Source organism: Ovis canadensis, chromosome X, assembly GCF_042477335.2.
Source record: "Ovis canadensis isolate MfBH-ARS-UI-01 breed Bighorn chromosome X, ARS-UI_OviCan_v2, whole genome shotgun sequence".
NCBI lineage: Eukaryota > Metazoa > Chordata > Mammalia > Artiodactyla > Bovidae > Ovis > Ovis canadensis.
The window spans coordinates 57,496,646-57,518,514 of record NC_091727.1 but is presented as its reverse complement, the minus strand read 5'-3'; the positions used below and the strand labels follow the sequence as shown (position 1 = coordinate 57,518,514).

The 21,869-nt window shown below is 50.1% G+C and overlaps 1 protein-coding gene across 2 annotated transcripts; it reads right to left on the bottom strand.

The window, feature by feature from the left end:
* Positions 1–416: 416 nt before the first annotated feature.
* On the bottom strand, positions 417–21,662 carry GRIPAP1 (GRIP1 associated protein 1). 2 transcript variants are annotated; one of them, XM_070290069.1, is made up of 27 exons: positions 21,254–21,310; positions 20,563–20,685; positions 19,158–19,224; positions 18,978–19,039; positions 17,973–17,999; positions 17,071–17,178; positions 14,181–14,331; positions 13,188–13,372; positions 12,963–13,010; positions 12,250–12,281; positions 12,097–12,144; positions 11,860–11,959; positions 10,485–10,562; positions 10,188–10,280; positions 9,327–9,461; positions 8,846–8,941; positions 8,409–8,621; positions 8,164–8,277; positions 7,107–7,184; positions 6,927–7,022; positions 6,747–6,803; positions 6,534–6,633; positions 4,601–4,731; positions 3,001–3,123; positions 2,750–2,843; positions 1,797–1,951; positions 417–968 (listed from the first exon to the last, which is right to left on the bottom strand). In XM_070290069.1, exons 1-27 carry the CDS (start codon positions 21,293–21,295, stop codon positions 876–878), a joined length of 2,649 nt encoding a protein of 882 aa, XP_070146170.1. In that variant the 5' UTR covers positions 21,296–21,310; the 3' UTR covers positions 417–875. The 2 variants fall into 2 exon arrangements, with proteins under 2 accessions (XP_070146170.1, XP_070146171.1); XM_070290070.1 differs by lacking the exon at positions 20,563–20,685 and having other exon boundaries at positions 21,254–21,662.
* Positions 21,663–21,869: the final 207 nt, after the last annotated feature.

Here is a 21,869-nt window from a genome sequence, read left to right as displayed (position 1 = left end):
CCCCAAGCCATCCATCTGTCCATTTATATCCCCACCTGTTCCTCCTCTACCTATCCACTTGTCCAGCAACCCATTTGTCCATTTATTCACCCAATCACCTATCCATCCGTCCACTTATTTCCCATCACCAACCCATGCAACATTCTACTTTATCCGTCAGTCCATCCAACCACTTATCCATCCTCCCATCTGTCCACTCATCTATACCACACCCCAAACAGATCCACCCACATACATGTCTGTGGGTATTTCTGCTCCACTCAGTTTGAGAGACTCGTCAACAGTAACTGGAGACAGGCTGGCTGAGGGTGGGGGAAGAGAGTAAAGGTGCACCCAGTGACCACCCTCCCCCTTCCAGTAACCTCCCTACCCTAAGCACATCCCTCATAGTTGGAAAGAATCAGAGCAGACAGTGAGTGGGTGGGCCCATCTGGCCAGATGGTATTTTGGCTGCACAGCCGTTACACACACACACATTGCTAGAACGCTGAACATGGACCATGCCCCACCCAACATCCCCAATCCCAAGTGCAGAGTAGCCAGGCTTCCAGACATAAATTAAAAAATAAAATTAAATTAAAAAGAGTTGGTCTCTTAGAGGGAGAACTCATGCAGAGATGAAGGCAAAGGCCCCTGGGAGCCAGGACCAAGGAGGAAGAGAAAACCCTGCCCCTCCCCTCAGGATTCCCCATTCCCCAGGGGCCTCAGCCCTAAGACAGGGTCACTGACACCAGCCATCAGGCCTCCAACCCCTTTAATGTCCAGTCTCCCAACCTATTTGATATTGGCCCCAGCCCCCATTTTCCCACCACAGCCCAAGGGAATGGTGTCCTGGGAGCCACAGAAGGAAGGGAGTGGGTGCAGCCTGCAGGTCTTTAGCTGGCTTCTCCTGGTTCTAGGTCGGGGTCGGGGGACCCCACACACTCCTTGCTGAGCCGCACAATTTCCTGGGACAGAACTTCCATGTCCTAAGAAACAAAGGAGCCATCAGGGGTCAGAGAAGGTGGCAGGAGATGGCACCCTCACCAAGCCTGGGTGTCATTCATCTCATCCCCTTGATCTCCAGGTATGTCTAGCTTGAGACAGGAAAGTATTTGAAGAAATCCCAGAGGTCCCAGCAGTGGGCTGGGCTCAGGGAAGGTGTGTGTGCTGTGTGTGAGGGGGTGAGGGGTGCCTAGAGCCAGGGATATGGACATGGGAGTGGATCATCCGCTGTACCCCATCCCCACCACCTTCTTGTCTACTAAATAGTGAGCTTGCTTCTCCGAGGTAGGGCCCGGACCTGTATCCTTTCTGACTTACCCTGAGATGGGGAAATACTTGGATGGCAGGGTGGGTGAGTGGACACATGGGTGAATTCATGGGAGATCCATGGTAGGCAAATAGGTGGACAGATGAACTGTTCAGAGGATAGATGGAGGATAACAGGTGGGCAGGCAGATTGCTGGGCGGGTGGGCGAAAGGCAAGACAAGGGGTGACTGATGATTAGGTGAGAGAGATGTCAGGAAATGGATGCAAAGATATGTGCAGATGATCAGACAGGTCGCAAGGCAGATGGGCAAAGAGCCGGTGGGCTGATGGGAGAGTGGCTGAATGTGTATGACTGGATGAGTGCATGGATACAAGGACAGAAGGAAGAGTGAAAGACTAAAACTGAGAGTGAGTACGTTGACTGGATGATGGGAAGATGAGGGGGAAGGAGCACCTGGTGAACGGGGTAGGTGAAGGGGGAACTGGCAGATGACCCAGGGGCTGTGTGGCTAGACAAAGGGGTGGGTTGGTAGGCCACACTTGCCTTGTGCAAATGCATATTCTTGGTCAACTGCTCTTCCAGCATGTTCTGTAGCTTCTTGTTCATCTCCCGAAGGTTCTCGTCACCTGGCTTCACTAGGTCTCTCAGGACACTGCCCAGCCCGCTGCGGTCTGTGTGGCCTGCTGCCACAGATACATCTGCAAGGACCCAAGCTGAGAACCACCCCCTTGGCCAAGACGGACAGAAACAGAACAGGAAAGAGGGAAGCAGGGAGTAGGGGAGAAGACTGGGAGGAGAAGCCTAATGGAGGGGCAGAGGCTTTGCCATGTGAGACCCTGGCTTCACTTACTAGCTGTGCAGCCCTGAGAAATCAGGATAAGAACTAACTCATGGAAAAATGCCTATGACTGTGTGCAACACAGTCAGCTCTCAGCACGTGTCAAGTGGTATTGTTCTGATTAAGATTTAATAAAACAGGGAGAGGAGAAGGTCTGAAAGAAAGGGACAAAAGAAACAAAGATGGGGGTGGGGGAAGGAAGAGGAAGAGGAGGAGAGGGGAGGAAGAGCAGGGAGGAGGGAAGGACCCTAAAAGGGCTATGCATCCAGAGAATGAAAATTTCCAGAGGTGGAACCATTTAGACAGGCAGTAGGAACAGTGAGCCATAATGAAGGGGGGCGGGGATGAGGCAGAAAGAAGAGAAGGGAGAGAAAGCAGAAGAAACACCGGGAGGAGAAAGAAGAATGGGAAGGAAAGACGCTCAAGATAGGAGGGTGGCAGAGCCTCAGACAAGAGGGAGGAACCGAGAAGAGAGATGGGGTAGAGAGGAAGGCAGTAAGGTCCTGGCCTGCCTGGCTCCCCACTCCACCACCTGTGGTCTTTGCAATAACTTTGGTGAGTTCCATCAGAAGAGAGAGGCCACAGCTCTGGATGGCAGGGAAGGCAGGGGCAGGTGAGGGGCTGGATGAGGGGTGAGGGCTGGGGAGGGAGCACTAACCAATCCGGCTGTCCATGACATAGGTCTCAATGATGGCACTCTTCCGGCAGAGGTCCTCTGCCATGGACGCACTGCTCACCTCCAGGTGCTTCACCTGCAGGGTGGCCCAGCCCACCTCAGACCCTAAACTGCAGCATGTTCACCCAGGAGGAGGGGCCTGGCCAGATACTGCCCCATGTCCACCCCCAACTCCTGCCACCCCAGCCTCCTTGCCAAGGAAGGCCAAGCAGGGACAAGCAAGCAGATGGCACCTTCTCCTCCAGCATCCATTTCTCCTGCTGCATCTCTGCCAGGCGCTGAAAGAGCTCAGCCACTTCCTCATCTGACAGCTCTGCTGGCCGTGGGGGCTGGGCCTGAGGACTGCTGGATAAGGACTGCAGGGAAGAGTAGGGGAGAGGCCAGCCCAGGCTCAGCAATGTCACCCCAGATAGGATCCGGGACTGAGGAGAACCAAGCCGGGGGTGGCCTTTGCAACTGGGGCTGCAAACTATAGACAAGTCTTGGCACCCTCAGAGACTCTGGATCCCCCTTTGCCTAAAGAGGGAGACAGGAACCATCACACCACACACAGTATAGACTTATTGAGATCATGAAGGGAGAGCCTGGGGCCCCTGAGTTCTCCCAGTTGGCAGGAGAATCAGGGGAGAGAATAACAAACTAAATGACACCACCAGGAAGCCCACAGGAAAATCCCAAAGGTGGGACACTTTCTGCAGGTTAACTGGGCTGGTCTCTTCTACAGGTTGATGTCATGAAAATGAGGGATCACACTCGATTCAAGAGATTCAAGGGACATAAAGCAACCAGATGCAACAAGTGTGCTCGAAATTGAATGCTGGTTTTCATAAGACCAGCAATAAAGGACATTTGGGGACCAACTAAAGAAATCTGATTAAGGTCAAAGTACTACAGAAGATGTGTGAGTGCTCAGTTGTGTCCGACTCTTTGCAACCCCATGGAATATACCCCGCTAGGCTCCTCTGTCCATGGAATTCTCCGGGCAAGAATACTAGAGTGGGTAGACATTTCCTCCTCCAGGGGATCTTCCTGACCCAGGGATCAAACCCACATCACTTGAACATTTACCAATTAGGATGGTAGAGATCAGTTGGTTACTTGCAATCTTATTTAGGTTTAAAGAAAGAGAGGGGTCTAGAAGGGTATGAACTAAGAATTTATAGTGGTGATCTCTGGAGGTAAAGATGTGATTTCCTTGGATTAAAAAAAAATCTTTGCTGTGTCTTTTTTAATTTTCCTACAATGTATGTGCATGCATGCTCAGTTGCTTCAGTCATATCCAACTCTTTGTGATCCTATGGACTGTAGCCCACCAGGCTCCTCTATCCAAGGGATTCTCCAGGTAAGAATATTGGTGTGGGTTGCCGTGCCCTCCTCCAGGGGATCTTCCCAACCCAGGGATCAAGCCTGGGTCTCCTGTGTCTCCTACATTGCAGGCAGATTCTTTACCACTGAGCCACCACACCAAGGAAGCCCCTCTACAATATACACAAACTACTTATAGAATGATTAAAGAAAGTTATTTCCAAATATAAGGGTCTGGCAAGGAAGCTGACATAGACAATAATAAATGATAACTATGAATTGGGGGAAGAAAGGATCTCCCACATGGATAATGCACCTACTATGAGCCACGTATTTTATGGCACCAGGAAAGGTAGAATTAGCCCAGAGATGATGAAACAGAGGGTCAGAGAAAATAATTTGTTCATCCTCCATTTAGCAATCTGTATCCAAGTTTGTGAGCTTGAGGAAAACTTGACAAGAATATATGTGTGCTGGGCCCAGAATCTGGGTAGAAGCTGGGGCTATAGGTTCTTCCCTGCCCCTTACCCTTGCTGGAACAGTTGAGCTCTCCTTCTCCCGCAAGATCTCGCGGTAGCTAAAGGAGGAGACGCTACTGCTGTCCCCAGTCTGGGTCCGGCTTGGTGAGTTCATCTCTGAGAGAACCAACTCCTCGAGCCCTGGGCAGAGAGGGAAGAGAAATCTGAGCCCCAATCCCCCAGGGTCCCAGGGCAGGAAGAGGCAGAAATAGATTTGACAGAGATGGAGAGAGGCAAAGAGACACTCAGGCATGATGCAGACAGTAGGATAGGGAAAGGCAGAAATAGAAAAAAGAGCTGTTTCTCTAGGCAAACACACACCAGAAGTGAAACAAAGGTGAAGATGGGGAGAAAGAGGCGATGCAGGCACAAATGGGCATAAACTGGCGTATGCACTCAGACTCAAGATACACCATAGCTGGAGAGGGCACAGGGGCACCTGCACGTGCAGAGAAAAGACCCCAGACAGACAGCAAGCCAGAGCAGATGATAGAGGCTAACAGAGATACTGGTTTAGGACACAAGTCAGAGTAGTGACACAGAGAGAAAAGATGGTGATAGACTCATAGGCATACACCCAAATCTGACTTTCCTAATGGACAAATAGAACGTATGGCACACAGTTTGAATCTGTTTATTGATTTGTACACCAACTTGCAACAGAAAGAAATAAAAGTCCTGCCTTATAATGAGAGGTAACTTCAGGAGACTGAGTCCCTCAGTGAGACAGTGATTTGGTGAGAAATACACCCATTTTGGAGAAGGCAATGGCACCTCACTCCAGTACTCTTGCCTGGAAAATCCCATGGACGAGGAGCCTGGTATGCTGCAGTCCATGGGGTCACTAAGAGTCGGACACGACTGAGCGACTCCACTTTCATCTTTCATTTTCATGCATTGGAGAAGGAAATGGCAACCCACTCCAGTGTCCTTGCCTGGAGAATCCCAGGGACAGGGGAGCCTGGTGGGCTGCCGTCTATGGGGTCGCACAGAGTCGGACACGACTGATGCGATTTAGCAGTAGCAGCAGCACACCCGTTTTTGACAGATCATTTGAAACACAGCCACTAAGCATGTGCCTCTGTTCCTGCAGCTGCTTCTGAGTGTCAGGGAGAGGGGCTGACACAACAAGCCAAGGATCTCCAGCAAGAGCAGGGTGGCTGGGGAGGGACAGGCAGCAAGTTTTCTCTCACTTGTGATACAGGAACTACACCAGAGCCATCACTGCAACTTATTTATTTAAACACCGTTTTAGGCCATTTCTTTGTTAAAGTAAAAAAAAGTCTGAGGCAACTCAAATTTTTCTGTTTTATCTTCTGCCTTAAGTGGCAGAAATAATGTAGACTTTAACTGCATAAGAATCACATGGTAGTTCTGCTACCTGATTGTAAGTCTGTCTCCCCAGCTCAACAGGAAACTTCTGGAGGACTGAGACTTGGGGCGGGGGGGTCCTATCAGGGACCCCAGATGTGAGTGTGAGGGCTCAGTCCATATTTACAGAATGAGAGAATGAACACAAGAGACTGAGAGATACTAGGTGAGGTGTGGGGGTGTATGAGGGGTCGTGAGGACACAGAGACAAAGACAGATGAGAGAGACTGAGGAGGGAGAGAGACAAAGGAACAGAGAGAAGAAAAGACCAGGATGAGAAAAAGAGAGAACTAGAGAGGGAAAGCTGGGAGAGAAAGGCAGATAGAGATGAAATGAGGAGGCAGAGATAGAAACAGAAGAGACACAGCAAAAAGGAGGGAGAGCCCAGAGAGAGAATGCAGAGAGAGAGAAACAGAGGAGGGAGAGATGCAGAGAAAGGGTAAAAGAAAGTTCAAGAGGGACAGAACACACAGGAGTGCTCTACAGAATGAAGTACAGGAAGCGGCCCCAGCCTTCAGGCCCAGGCTATGCCTCCCCACACCTCAGCCTCCCCTGTGCTCTGGGCCCTTCACCTGAGCGGCTCTTGCTGTTCGTGAGAATGTCTTGCAGCCGCTCCTGCAGCTTATCTGCCCGTTTCCGCTCTAGGTGCAGCTGCCGTTTGAGGTCCTTGAGCTGTGGGGAAAGGCAGAAAGAGGGGGGCTGAGGCCTGGTGGGCCCACAGGTGGGGGCACCACAGGGCAGGAGTGGGCCACGCGTGAAAGCCTCCCAAGCATGTGCTGTCATACCGCAGCACTGCCCTTCTTTTCCAGGATTCGCTGCCCATCCACGGTGTCCTTCACTTCCTGTGGGAGAGAGACAGCGTGGCTGCGGGTGCCAGCATGGCCGCCTGTAGTGTGCTCCCTCCCTGCCCCACCACTGCATGCTGATCCCCAGGGTGTTTCAAGGGCTCAGGAGGGACCAGGGACCTGCTTCAGGCTGTTGATGGTCTTCAGGTGACAGTCCCGCTCCTCCTGGGCCTGTCGGAGCTGCTCCTGCACACCCTGTAGTTCCTCCTCCTTGCTCTGCAAAGCAGAAGGCAGCTCAGGCCAAGGCCTGGGAAACCTCAGTCCTCCCACCAGAGAGAAATGCCGTCATACAATAGGCACCTTCAGCTCGCTGGCGTGCTGCTCCTGACACTGCCTGAGGGCTTCCTCTTGTTCCTGTTGCTGCTGCTGCAGAGATTCCTACAAGACAAGTCCCAGGTCTGAACACAGCCCCCCAGAGAACATCACGCCCAGTGAGGAGGGTAAGGGACTGCAGGGGGCCCCTGGGTGTGCAGAGAAGACACTCCCACAGGGAACACTGGATGCAGGAGTGTCACATCGAGGACCAACATCTGCATTTACATCTTATTTAATAAAACATAACAGCACTACTGAATGCCAGGAATGCTGTGCATGCTAAGTCGCTTCAGTCGTGTCCAACTCTTTGCAACCCCATGGACTCTAGCCCACCAGGCTACTCTGTCCATGGGATTCTCCAGGCAAGAATACTGGAGTGGGTTGCCATTTCCTCCTCCAGGGGCTCTTCCTGACTCAGGGATCAAACCCACATCTTTTTCGTCTCCTGCATTGGCAGGCAGGTTTTTTACCGTTAGCGCCACCTGGGACTTTATATATATTACCTCATTTTATAGAACCCTCCCATAGTACCTAGACAGCAAGTATTACTGTTATCATTTTTTTATGGATGTTGAGAACCGGCCACAGAGAAGTAAATAACTTGTCCAAGGCCACACAACTATAATAGAAAGCAGCCTAGCCAGGATTCTAACCCAGGCAAACAACTGGCTCCAGCTTGTATGTTCTTCACTGCCATGTGACACAGCCTCTTATGTACTATCATCAGTTTTCCAGAAAATGGTAGTAAAAGTTCTGGTTGGAACAAAAGTAGAATGATTGTATTACAATAAATTCCTGACAGAAGCACAGTTTAAGAAGGAAGAGGTGCCTTTTCAAATTTGCACAGCTGACATTCTGCCCTACTGATTGATGACCATGCCCCATTCCCCTCCAGAGGGGTGCCATTGAACCAGGGGGTGCGGTGAGGATGCTCAAGTCCAGAGCATCTCAGAAACTTCCAGGGCCTGACCACTCCTGGTCCCTTGGTTTGCCATGGGTACCCTCCAAACCAGCTTCAGAGCAGCCTCAGGCACCAACTCACCTCAGCCTCCTTCAAGCGCCGTTCAAACCAGCCCTTGGCTCCATCCATAGAGTGTACCTGAGCTTGAAGTTCTTCTACCGTCTGCTGAAGAGTCTCCAGTTCCCGTGTTCGGGCCTGTGAGAGAGCCGGCCACCATGGGCCAGGTGGAGAGGTGGGAACCTCACCCATGCCACCCCCTGGCCCATCAGCAGTGCTTCACTCCCCAGGTTTTAGAGGCAGAAGAGCACCATCATCTATCCACCCACCTTCTCCTCACGGATCTGCCCACGCAGCTCCTCCTCCTGCCGCTTCTTGTCTTCGTGCAGCTCACGGAGCTCACGCTCGTAGCGGGCCCGCACCCCCAGCACCTCCTTCTCATGCCGTAGTCGCACTGCTCCCAGCTCTTCCTTGTGCTGGGACTTCTCCTGCAGCGTCTCCATGGCCAGCTCATCCAACATGGCCTTCCGCTTCTCAGCACTCTGGTGGCCAGGCAGGAGGACGCCAGTCAACCTCCTCTCCAAAACCAAATAAGTAAGGGCAAAGGAACAAGCCAAAGTGCACCTCTTCCCCAGCCACACTGACCAGGCTAAGCCACCTACCCCTCCTCATAGAACTGGCTACTTTCTGCCCCCTCGCATTCCCTTGGGTTGACCCACATCACCTGTGCCCCTGCCGTCTGGGCGACCCCCTCAGTGTTGCCCACCTTCCGAGCCTCCTGTAGTTCCTGGATCAATTGCTCCTTCTCCTGCCCAAGTTCCTGGAGTTGTTCCAGCAGCCGACTATTGGCCCGCAATGACTCCTAATGTGGAGACAAAGGGAGTGAGTTTGATAAAGAGCCCCCAGGAGGTGCTGGTCACCCAAGATACATCTGGTCAAGTGAATGATGGTCTCTCCATTTCTAGATTAGAAACATACAGAGACCCCTAGCTGCTCCTCAGCATTAATTCTCCCACCATTATTCTGGTTTCTATTATGAAATCAGATTGGCTATCCTAACTAACTGAAGAGGCTCAATCGCAAGTGAAATGACTTGGTCTGGGACACACTGGTGTTAATAAGCTCGGGAATCATACTGGAACCCAGGTCTGCCTGACTCCATGGTCTTCCCACCGCACCTCATGGGAAGTTCCACTGAGCCAGAACTAGGGAACTAGGGGAAGACAGGTGCAAGCCAGAGTTGTCACCTGGAGCTGGCAGTTCAGGTCATCTTTCTGTCCCATGAGGTCCTCATACTGACTCTGCCGCTGCTGCAACTCAACTGTCAGTCCAGCAGTTTGTTCCCGGAGCATATTCAGTTCTTGGGTCTTTGCTGTTTGGATCTGGAAAGAATGGTGGTAATGGGAGTGGAGTGAAAGAGACCCGAGGGGCCAGTCACTAGATGTTCCCAGGGAGACAGGGAGAGAGGTGAAAAGAGAGCCAGGAGGAGAGAGAGAATTTCAAAGAGAAAATCAGTCAAAGTGATCAAGAGGGGAGTGGACAAATGTGGTATATTCATACAATGAAACAGTACACAGAGATGGCAAAACAGATTAGTGCTACATATGGATAAACCTCACAGATAGAATGCTTCAAGAAAGAGGCCAGACATAAGATTGGGTGTCTGATTCCATTTACATGAAGTTGAAGAACAAACAAAACTAATCTATGTTGCTAAAGGTCAGAGGAGTGCTTACTTCTGGGAAGTACTGACTGAAAAAAGGTTAATAGGGGCCTCTGGGATGCTGAAAATGCTCTATATCTTCCTCTGGGTGGTGGTTGCATGGAGATAGATAAATATACAGACAGGGAAAATTCACTGAATGTACACTTAAGATTAGTACACTTCTTGGCTTTTTACCGATGAGAAACTAGAATATAAGAAAAGCAGAGATGGGGGACCAGAGAGAAGAGGGGTGGAAGCCGAGAGAAAGAAGCTGAGAATGAAATAGAAGCAGAGGCAGGAGAACAGCATGAAGTCCAGGCGACCCTACCCCAATGGGGATCACAAGCAGAGGGAGACGGGGGAACTAGGGAGGGATCAGCATGGGCTCCCACGTATCCTGTACCTGCTCCAGGGCAGCCAGGCTAGTTCTCAGAGCATTATTCTCAGTCAAAAGTCCTTCCACTTGCTCCTGCGCATCTGCACTCTGGAGGGACACCTGGCCCCACCCCACAACAAGTGAGAGTGGGTCCAGAACCAGAAGACAGGACCTACCCGCAGCCAAGAAAGAAAGGACACACATACACACACCCACAAGAACCACGACCAGGGGGAGCAGGACCCCTGGGTCCTTGCCTGCCTGCACAGTACCCGCTCAACCTGCCCTCAGCCCACCTCCCCAAGCCCACTCAGTACAATATACCTGATCCTGTAGGGCTCGCAGAGCTGCCGCATGCTCCAGGCGCTCCCCTTGCCGCTGATCTCTCAGCTCTGCCAAGCTCTGTAGGGACCAGGTCAAGGGGGCCCATTCTAGACCTCAGCCTCCCCTGGGGTACGTATAACCATACAGACCTCCTCTATGGAAGGGGGAAGCATGTTGCCAGCACTTGAGGGTCTGGGGCTACCCAGCTATCAGTGATCTCAGGCTCACCCACGCTCTAGGTCATTATCCCGAAGGGCCTCACACACCCCTGTATACATCCCAGTCCTAAGCACCTCAGAAAACACCTACAGTCCTAGGGATCTCAAATTCACTCAGCCCCCAACCATACGAGGTCTCACGTTGACCCAGAGTCCAGCACAGGGGCCTCAGGATTCTGAGACACGCTCAACTCCCAGGGACTACAGTTTCACCCAGACTCCTGACCCCAACCCTCAGGGGTTTTAGACACATGCAACTCCTATGTCCCTAGTCCCCACGAGTCTCTGACCCACCCAAACTCACAGCCCCAGATCCTTCAAGTTTCAAACTGATACAACTGCATAATTTCCAGCTCCTGGTGAGGTCTCAGACTGACACCTCACCTGCCACTCCTGCCCCCAGTCTCTGGGGATCTTTAGACCCAGCTAACTGAAGACCCAGCTTTATCTAGACTTCTGTCCCCAGCTCCGAGGGGCCTTGGACTCACAGCCACTATATCTCCCAGTCCAAGAGACCTCAGACAACATTCACTCTAAAGGAAAACCTAGCGACTTTAAAGTCACCCAGCCCCCCACCCTTAGGAGCCTCAAACCTCCCCAGACTTTTGCTCCAATCTCTGGATGTCTCAGACTCACCAGTTTTTTATCCACAGCCCCCAGGAGTCTCAGGACCACCCAGCTCACATGATCCAAATACCCAGGTGTCTCAAGACCCAAACCAGCTCCCAAGCTCTGAGGGTCTCAAATGCACTCAGCCTCCAGGCCCAGCTGTGTCCATAGTTCTAAAAGTTACCCAGCCTCCGGAGAGTTCAGACTCACTCCAATTCCTGGTCCCAGTCCACTGACCACAGATTTCTTCAGATTCCTATCTCTAATACCCCAGCAATTCAGATTCATCCACACTTGTGGCACACAGCCCTCTAGTCCTCAGCCCCTCTGAGATTTTTGATTCATGCAGAGTCCTAGCCCAACCCCTAGGGCTCTCAAGATTCCCCAGTTTCCATTTTCCTAGCTCCTAGGGGGTCCAGGACCCATTCAGTCCTTATATTTCTAACACAGGAATTATCAGACTCCCCAGCTAGCCTCCGTGGACCTCAGAGCTCCCCAGACTTGCAGCCCTGTCCCTGTCCCAGTGATCTCAGAAACCAGCCCCTCACCTGATTGGCAGCCTCGAGCTCCTGCTGCAGCTTTTGAGTTCGAGCCAACTGGGCTTTGAGATCAGCCTCCTTCCGCTGTTGTAACTCCTCAATCTTGTTCCTGGGGGTGATTGGTGGAGGCGGAGACGTGCTGACCACAGCCCAAGGCCCAGTCTCCCAGTTTGGCCCCAGGATCTTCGGTTAATCATGCTGGGCACTGCCATATTATCCACCAATATCCCCAACCCTGGTAGTTACCGGCTGTCATTGAATAGTGTCTCCTTTTCTGTCTGCAGACGGCAAAAACTAGGCACAGAAAGATAGATGTATATGGATCAGTTCCAGTAGTCAAGCTCCTCCCTAATCCCCCCCAAACCCCTTCCTCCCCAGCTCTGAAAAAAAGAAACTTACCTTTCTTGTTTCTTTTTCAGCTTCTCGGAGAGCTGGGGTTGGGGAAGGGGTTACAGACAAGTGATAACAATGAGAATAATATTAATAAAGACAAAAATTAACTTCATGTTTACAGACACTTTCCACTAAGGCCTTTCCGGAAACTGGAATTTACTTATGTTACCTCACGGAATCCTCAAAACTGTCCTGAGAAGTGAACACTACTGGCTTTACAAATGGGGAAACAGTCTCAGAAGGGTTAAGTAATTTGGTTGGGCAGCTGGTTGGCAGCAAAACTATGACGTCTACCCAGCTCCTCTGGCTCCAAAGCCCAACATATGCCCCCAATCTATTGACTGATGGCCACATCATAGAATAGCTAGGTTGGGAGTCCTGGAAAGCAGGATCATAATTAGCTGCCTCACCACTGGGTCTCAAGTCCCTAAGAGCCAGCAGTCTATAAATGCTTGGATGGATAGATGGACAGATGAATGAACAAGCAGAACTGGGAGGACACAGAAGAATGGGATGGGACCTGCCAAGCACAAGACACAGGGGGACATTAGCGCATATCATATTGAAAGCATATCTGTGACATAAATGTGTATCTCTGCATTTCACAGACGATGAAATTGGGCTTTGAGGAGATACTCTGCCCCTCTATCCTACTAACGGAAGCATGGCAGGCAGGGAGTGGGTGAGGGCAAAGTCCAGGGAAAGCTTAGCAGCCCCACCTTAGCAAGTTCTTCCTGCAGCCTGGATGTTTCAGCCTGCTTCAAGGTCTGCCAGAATGGATGAAGGAGGGAATTGTTATCAGCAAGGCAGGAGGTAGGGCCTGTGCCTTTCCCTGCCCTCCTAATCCATCAGCCCACAAGATGGTAATGTCACAGACATCACCAGGCAGAGCTAGGGCATCCACCTGCCTTCTGGCACCCCAGCCCCAACAGACCCAGATTCACCTTCAAGCCTTGCAGTTGCTCCCAGAGCAATCTCTTTTCCTCCTTCTCCATCTCCCATTTCAGCTCCACTTCTGCCAATGGCATGGGGGCCACGACAGGGGAAGCTGGGCCCCCTGGGGGGTCCCCTTCACCCTCACTGGCAGCTGGGGACCTCCCAGCCTCTTTCCCATAGCGCTCCTGCAGGGCTAGTGGGCAGAACAGACATATAATGGATGAGGTAGTCTTTGAAGACCCTCAACTCACCTCAAATAGAGGGAGAACTGGCTTTCAGTAGCAGAAACTCTGCTCCAATGGTCACAAGCCTACAAAATCAAGGTTCAGCCCCCACTTCTCACAAATCTTTTAAGCCCCACCAACCACAGAAAGCCTATCTACCATCAAATCAGCCCAAGTTAGTTTCCCAAGACCCAATTCCATCCTTAAGCCCCACCCAGTCTTCCAAGGTGATGGTGATACCCACCCTCCTCCATTTACAGCTGAATCCTTCTACAACCTCTAATTCCCAGCCACATTCTACAAAGTCTCCCTCCTGATCACCAAACTATCACCCACCACCCCACAAGCCCCACCTGCTCTCCAAAAGTCCACATATCAGGACACTCCCACACTCGATGAAGTTTTCTTTCAGCTTTCATCCCAGACCCCACTGACAACTTCGGCTCAGAATCTTCCTAACGCTTCTGCCTTCCCTTTCTCCATTTAGCAAACATTTTCTGATGTTCAAGCTGCTAATCTGTATCACTTGCCAGGTATCAGGTGCTGAACTAAACTCAGAAAGATGATCACATCTTATCTCTATTACAATTTTCCAGGTGCATGCACTTGGTAGATGACAAAGCTTTAGCTCAGAGAGGTGAAATGGCTTGTCCAAAGTCATAACACTGCTTTACGGCAGGGGCAAGCCTGATTCTGAAGCCTGTCCCTTCTCTGAGGGAAGACAACACCTGACTCAAGTCCCAAGGTTCCCACATTACCAGCAGGGTGTCCACACACCTGCCACATTCTTCTGCAAGGCTGTGTTCTCCGCCTGCAGTCTCAGTAGTTCCCCATCCACAAGGCTCCCAGCTTGGGCAGCCCCTGCCCTGGCAGCCCCAGCCTTCAGTTGCTGGTTCTCCCGCTCCAGCTGTTCCATCTGGCTGCAGAGCTGAGCAGGGGACAGGTGAGGTGGCAGAAAAGCAAAGAATCAGAACAGCATTTGCTGAAATATACATAGCACTTGGTCTATGTACTTTACAATTCATTTAGTCCCCATAACACCCTTGTGATGTAGAGGCTACACAGATAAGGATACTGAGGCACAGACGTTAAACAACCTCAAATTCACACAGCTGTGAAGTGAAAGAGTAACAGAAGATTTGAGAATACTGAGAACAATTTTCCACCTGCCCACGCCCAACCTCACAGTCACAATTCAAGACCTCAGCCTCCTCTACAAGTTGCTGGTCCCAGATGTCAACATCATGGATGGCCCCATTGCCAGCCCTCTTCTGTGGAGCAGTCTGCATCTGGGAGCCAAGGCACCACAGACAGTTTTCAGAGCATTTCCAGGGTCAGTATTGCCCACAGCTCCATATCAATAGCCCTGGGAGAGCTCATGAAGAATACAATGCAAATCAAACTAAGCCAGCCCCCTGTTCAACTACTGGACAGTAGACCTGACAAGATCCTTTGTCCCCATTTTCAGATGAGAATACTGAGGCCTACAGAGAATTTTTTATTTTATTGCCTGGCCTATTTTCTATCCAAAACACCATTCCTTTCATCCAGTTCTTCATATGACTGGCTTTTTTGCAACCACCAGTGCTCTGCTCAAACGTCACCTTTCAAGTAATATTCCCCAACACAGAAACTATAATATTTGCTAGCAAGGCGTTTTGTTCACTTCTTTCTTACTTAGCACAAACTGCAATTAAATTTACCTAATATGATTTTAATTTCTTACATCTCTGAAAAATTTTGAATCATAAATTGTGATTCACAATTAAATTTTATTTCATAACATAGGGTCACAAGCACGGATTCCAAAGCCAGACTGCTTGCATGTGAATTTCTACTCTGCCATTTGATCTTGGCACAAGTTTTTTCATCTCTCTGGGACTGTTTTCCTGACAGTAATGATATCTCATCATTTTGCCAAGAGAATTAAATGAGTGAATAATGTAAAGCACAACAAACAGGACCTACTCGTTCAATCGTGTCTGACTCTTTGTGACCCCATGGGCTGCAGCCTGCCAGGATCCTCTGTCCATGGGATTCTCCAGGCAAGAATACTGGAGTGGTTTGCCATTTCCTTCCCCAGAGGATCTTCCTGACCCAGGAATCGAACCCAGGTCTCCTGCATTGCAGGCAGATTCTTTACTGCCTGAGCTATGAGGGAAGCCCAAATAGGATCCGGCACACAGTAAATTCAATATAACTGTCAACTATCAGTGCTATTATTTGTCTACTATATTATCATCTTTTCTCCCATTCTACTCCCAGAAATACAAGCTACCCAAGAAGGAAGACTATTCTGTACTGCTTACAACTATTTCCAGAACACAGAGCACACAGTGGGGGCTCAGTAACTATTTGTTGAAGGAACAACTGAGCTGAAATATCTTGGCAAATAAGTGGCAGAGACAGACCTTGAACTCAGGCCTCCCTGTGAGCACTTTTAGCTTCTAGAAGGAGGAGGGGGAGTGTGAAGGAGGTTCTATACTTGGCCCAGTGCCCAGCTCAGGGCAGGTGCTGAGAAACACGAGCTGGATTTCTGGAGGAATAACTGCCCCACCTCACCCAGCAAGAACCATGATACCACTGAGGCTGAAGGAAGCAGTGAAAAGTGAGGCAATGACATCAGCTGTTATGTCAGCACCAGGGGTTCTGAATTTTGGGGGACAAGGACCCACTGGGAGGTATTGTGGAAAGAAGCAATGTGGTAAGACCTGCAGGTCAGAACACTCTTTAGACCAGGCCTGGTACAAGAAGTTGGAAGTGAGGAAACAGCAAGGAGGCTGTGGGAGTAGAGCAGGTAATAGGTGGTAAGGGCTGAGGCAGGGCAAGGCCACAGGATAAACCTTTTGAATAGTCAAGAAATATTTTAGAGGGAAAATGAACTAATAAAAGAGTATTATCAGCAGCTAACACCAACATAAGCTGATACTATGTGCAAGACTGTTCTAAGTGGTTTGCAGACATTAGCTGATTCAGTTCGCACAAAAGCCCTGCCAGGCAGGTACTGTCATCATCAGCTTTTCCATTTTAACATTTGGGAACCAAGAAACATGGAGCTTAAGTGAACTGTTCAAGCTTACAGTTAGTAAAAGGCAGAGCTGAGAGTTTAATCGAGGCCTTCTAGATCTTTACTATTACTTACTAAATTGCCTCTGGTATCGTACCTGCATACAAACATACTTTGCTTTGTTTCCTTTTTTGAAGTCTCGAGCCCTACATTCTCAGGTAGAGCCTTGGAAATACCTATTTTGTTGCCATGAGACTTCTCCCCTTAAAAGACACTAAAAACTTAGGAGAGAAAAGGGAAGCAGCTTAAACATCTTTCCATCCCATACTAAGCATAAGAATTTTACCTAAGACCCCCCAATAACCTGGGGCTGCATAGCACCAGCTCCAAAATATACACCAGGAGACTTGAAGCTCAAAGAAAAGGAGTGACCTGGTCAAGAACCAGCTGACATTAAGGCTTGCGGCCTTCTAATCCCAGCAGTGAGTGGTCCCATCTGTCAAACCACTGCCCCCCAACACAGTTCCAGGCCGTGTTTCAGCACCATGGACAGTGAGTCAGGGCCAGACTCTGTCCAACCACCCTCAGCAGCCCTCCAGCCATAGCCCATGTGGTCCCTACCCCTCACACCCCCCCCTCAATTATCCAGGGCACCTGCACCTTGCTGAACTCGGCCATAAGTGTGCTGTTCTGCAAGCGGAAGTCCTCCTCCTGGCTATGCAGCTTTGCCTGAAGCATCTCATTTTCACTCAGCAGCCCCTCGACTTCCTGCAGTGGCAGATGTAAGCCGGGTCTCCAACAAGGGTAGAAAGGATGGAGCAATAGGGCAAAGAAACAGTAATGGAGAAAATGACATTGTGCGGAGAACACAGGGTACAGAGAATGGGATGGGTGAAATCAAGAGATACAAGGGGAAATAGAGATAAAGGAGGAATAAAAGAGGAGATAGGGCGGGAGAAAAAGACAAGGGAGAGAATGAGAGGAAAAGAGGGGTATATAGAAATTGGAGAGAAAGAAAACAGAGAGATGGGGAAAGGAGGTTAGAGAGGAAGGACAGAGGGATGGGGAGGGGGAGAGAGAGAAAAAGAAAAAGTAGGACAATGGAGAGATAGGAACAAAGAGGTCAACAGAGGGAGGATGGAACAGAGAGAGGGGGTCAGGGAAAGAAATGAACCAGGAAAAGAGAGAGGAACAGGGGAGTAAGGAAAAAGGAGTCAAGAGAGACAAAGAAAGGGAAAGAAGAAATGAAACAATGGCAGAGATAACGGGTGGAAGAAAGACAAAGAGAAGGTTGGGGAGAGAAACAAGAGTCCAAGAAGAACAGGAAGACAGAGACTGAGAGAGGCTCAGAGAGGAGGATAAAGAAAAAGGGAGAAAGACACACACAGAGAGACAAAACAGGAACACAAAAGACAGACACAAAAACACATGGCTGGGAGGCAGTCACAGATGCAAGTGCACACACAGAGAAAGAAAGGCCAGTGCAAGGAGATCCCAGCATACCGAAACATCCCCTCTAAGGCAGTCTACCAGACACATTTACCCGCCAGGGGTCCCCTTACCTGAGCTTTCTTGCTCTTGCTCAGTGCCTAAAGGTGAGGGGGATGGGAAGAGAGATAAGGTGAACAGAGATGGACTCCTTCACTAGGGTATGGAGAAATTGTGGCAAATGTCAAGGGGGCACAATGATAACAGGGGTTGAGGGACGGAGGTGTCTATAACCACAGAACCACAGAGCAACAATTTATAGCCTAAAGGAATGGAGTGAGTGAGTGAGTAAGGAGCACCCTGCTTACACCCTTTCCTCTAAGCTCTTGAGCTTTTCACGGGTCATAGTATTTAACCCTTCACAGGCTGGATCTCTGGGCTCAGAAATTATGGCTTCATTGCTACATCTGTCCAAACATATCTATGTGGATCCCTCCAAAGAACCATGGAAACTGCTGTTCCTCTGCTGGGCAGCTGAGGACACTGCCAATTTGGGAAATCAGCACCCTATCAAAGACAGAGAAGCCCAGCTTTCTGACTGCCAGACTTTCTGCATTCTGTATTCCTTCATCTAGCAAATGTTTATGGAGCACATACTATGTACAACATTGTGCAATGCTTGGAGACAGAGCAGTGAAGAAAGAGACAAAGGAGGGCCTTGAATGCCTTAAGGGGCCATGACAGGTTATATGCTATCTCACCTTCAAAGGATCTGAGAGGTAGGTTTAGTCTTACTTTACCAACAGGACCAGGACGGGGTGGGGAATAGGAGCACAAGGCAGGAATATGAGTGGAGGACAGAAGGCAGAGTCAAGGTGACTTACTGATAGATTTGATTATTTTGAGTAAGTAGTTGAAATTAAAAATGAATTAAGAGTAAATGAAAATTAATCAATAAATTAAACAAAATTAAATAAAATTACCAAACAAAGGAGAATTCCATGAGAAATTTCTGAATGACTAATGACAACATGTAACATTAGGTTACATGCTGGTTCACTGCAGGTGCTCACTGGACTAATGAATGAGTCAGACGGCTACAGGGAAACTTGGGTGAGTGAGTAGGTGGAGGGAGGTACCTTCTGAGCTTTGTTGAACTCCTTATCCAGGTAGGCAACCTTCTGTCGAAGACTGGTGAGTTCTGGTGTGGGGAAAGCAGGGAGTCTCAGCTTCAGTCAGTGGTAAGGAGCTGAAAGGTCTTTCTGCCAGGCCTCTGTCCCCCAGAGCCACCCCCATCTAATGAGACCCTCTTGGCTTACCAACACCATTCTTGCGTAGTTCATCTGAAAGCTGGTAGTTGTTTGTCCGGAGTTCTAGTAGCTGAGCCTGAGAGGGAAGCATGGAAGGAAATGACTTGGCAGGAATGTGCCCCCTACCTTCATGAGGAGTGAACCAACCCTCTGAGCCCCAGAGACCCTGTTGCCCTTCTTGTGCCTTTTTAGTCACTCTTAAGACCTGTGCCTGCTGCATCCCAAATGAGTCCAGCCACTCAGCCCCTGTCCCACCTTCTCCAGTTCTACTTATGACCACAGCCAGCCTCGCCCATCTCCCTGCTGCCTCCACCTCTCCCCTTTCAGTCCAACTATGACCCCAGGCGATGCCACAGTGCTGACCCAGTCCATCTCTTGTTCCTGTGTGTTCCATGGCTCTCCATGCCCTCAGGATGAAGTTGGCCTCCTCACCCTGGCTGGCCTCATCACACACTAAACACTTTTCAGTCTTCTATCAGAGGTGTTGTCTATCCTCTTGGCCTGAGTAGGGGGCAGGGCACTGCCTTCTTCCCTCTTTCCCAAGGGAAGAGGATTTGGTATAATGACCAATTTCACTGAGTAAAAACGGGCTCCCTGGGGTTCCCACAAGCAAGGCTCTCAAAATGTCCAGATCCCTTTCAAGAATCGAGGACAAGTGAAGTATGGGCCATTCCAAACAGCATACCCCTACCTACCAGCCCTGCAGGGCACTGAGGCCAGTTCTTCCCAGAACGACCATCCCTTACAGCACCAGGACCTTTCCCTCTCTCCCATGGCACTAGACTCCAGCCCTGGATGGTCTGCTAAAGGGGAGAGGGCTTGGCCCCTATACAACTTTCCTGCCCCTGTCCACTCCTGGACCCTCTCCTCCTGATCCAATGAGAACACCCCTGGCACCCAATTAAGAGTCTCTATCCATCAGAGTCCAATGGTTTTCCCTTCACTCATGACTAATGGAATCAATCTTCCTCACTCAAGGGTCTCCTACACCCCACAAGATCTTCCCAGTCATGATCCAATGAGATGAACCTATACCCTTCAGGGTTTTTCCCCCCACAAGGCCTTGGATGGGTTAGGTGGATTACCCTTACTCACATGGGATAACCCTTATGCACAAGTTACAAGGGCCTTCCCCTTTTATGGTACAATTATCTCGCCCTTCCACCCTCAGGGTCCTTCACACAGTGACAACTGGTTTCCTTCATTCAAGGACGAATGGATTATCTGTCTTCACTTGGAGTTCCTCCTGTCCTCCCACAGACCCTACACAGGGTTTCCCCCCTTGAGTCTACCCACACACAAAATCCAATGGTCTTCCCCAGTAAGGAACTATGTCAACAAGGGCCCCCTTTGGCCTTTCATCCCATCTCTGAGCCCCACCAAAAGAATCAAGTGGTCAGAATACTCAGGGTACCTTCCCAGAGCCCGGTGATCTCCTCTCCACGTGGTCCAAGGGTATCACTCTTTCACCTCCTCTGGTTCTCTCTCCAACAAGGATTAATGGTATTACCCATTCAGGGCCTTCATCACCCCAGCCCTAATGGGATCACCCCTAATCATCCAATGGTACCACCCCTTGCACAGAAGCTCCACCTCCCAGGAACAATGACAACATGTGGGGTCTTTCCCCAGTGCCCTGGCATAGTGGTATCTCCCACAAAAATGTCTACCTCCCACCAGTAATGGTATTGCCCTCTCCAGGGCTCCCCCCACCATGACGCAAACAACCAAACGCCCGCTTCCTTCCTCTCCAGGCAAAATGGTTTCGCCTTCTCAGGATCTCCTTCCCCCAAAGCTCAGCAATATAATCGCCCACCTAGGGTGTCTCCCACACGAGCCCAAAGGTCTCGTCCCCTCCAAGTCTCAGTAAGGTATCACCCACGCTAGATCTCTCTTCCACCCACAAGGCTAACAGAATCCAACTGCTGAGAGCCCAACAGTTTCTCGGAATCCAGTAGTCTCACCACTCGGAGCCTCAGTTTCCCTTCTCCAGACCCCTTAGACTCAAGGTCCATCCCAACCAACCCCTGCTCAAAACTGGTGGCACAATTTCTCTCTTCCCCGCACCCCCGTCGCCTAGCCTGCTTTTCCCCGCCAAGCGGTACCTGCATCCGCTGAAACTCCTCTTCTGACAGAGCTTGCGCCATGTTCCTCCCCCCCACCCCCCCAACAGCTTTCTGCGCCGACGCGGTTTGTCTCTCCTGTCAGTAGAATTGGGTCGGACCAAACCACCGGGCAGGAGTAGAGGGGGAGGAGTCTACTCCGGAAGTTCAGCGTTTTGGAAACCGAGACAAGAGAAAAAAAAAAAAAACTGGCCGGTTAAGTGAATTGCAGTTTAGTATTTTACCAGAATCCAGGTCATTAGATCTGGTTTTTGAGCTATCATTAGACTACTCATTGTGATGCGACACTGTGACATTCCTGTGTCATGGGACTCGTCGCTAGGGAAGTGTTTGCCGACCGAAAATCGCGCTTCCGCGGTACTCCTTTAAGGAAGATGGTCGGCTTTACAGTGGAAATGAAAGCGGAAGCTTTGCGCGTGTCTTGTTCCGGCCCTCCTCCGGGTGACCCCAAAAAGGGAATCCCGTTTCTTGTGAAGCCCTTGGCGTGTTTTGTTTTGTTTTGTTTTGTTTTGTTTTAAGATTTGACGCTGATTTTTTTTTTTTAACATGATACTGTTAGGTAAAGGGCCCAGCCACCAATAAATTTAAAATACCTGTG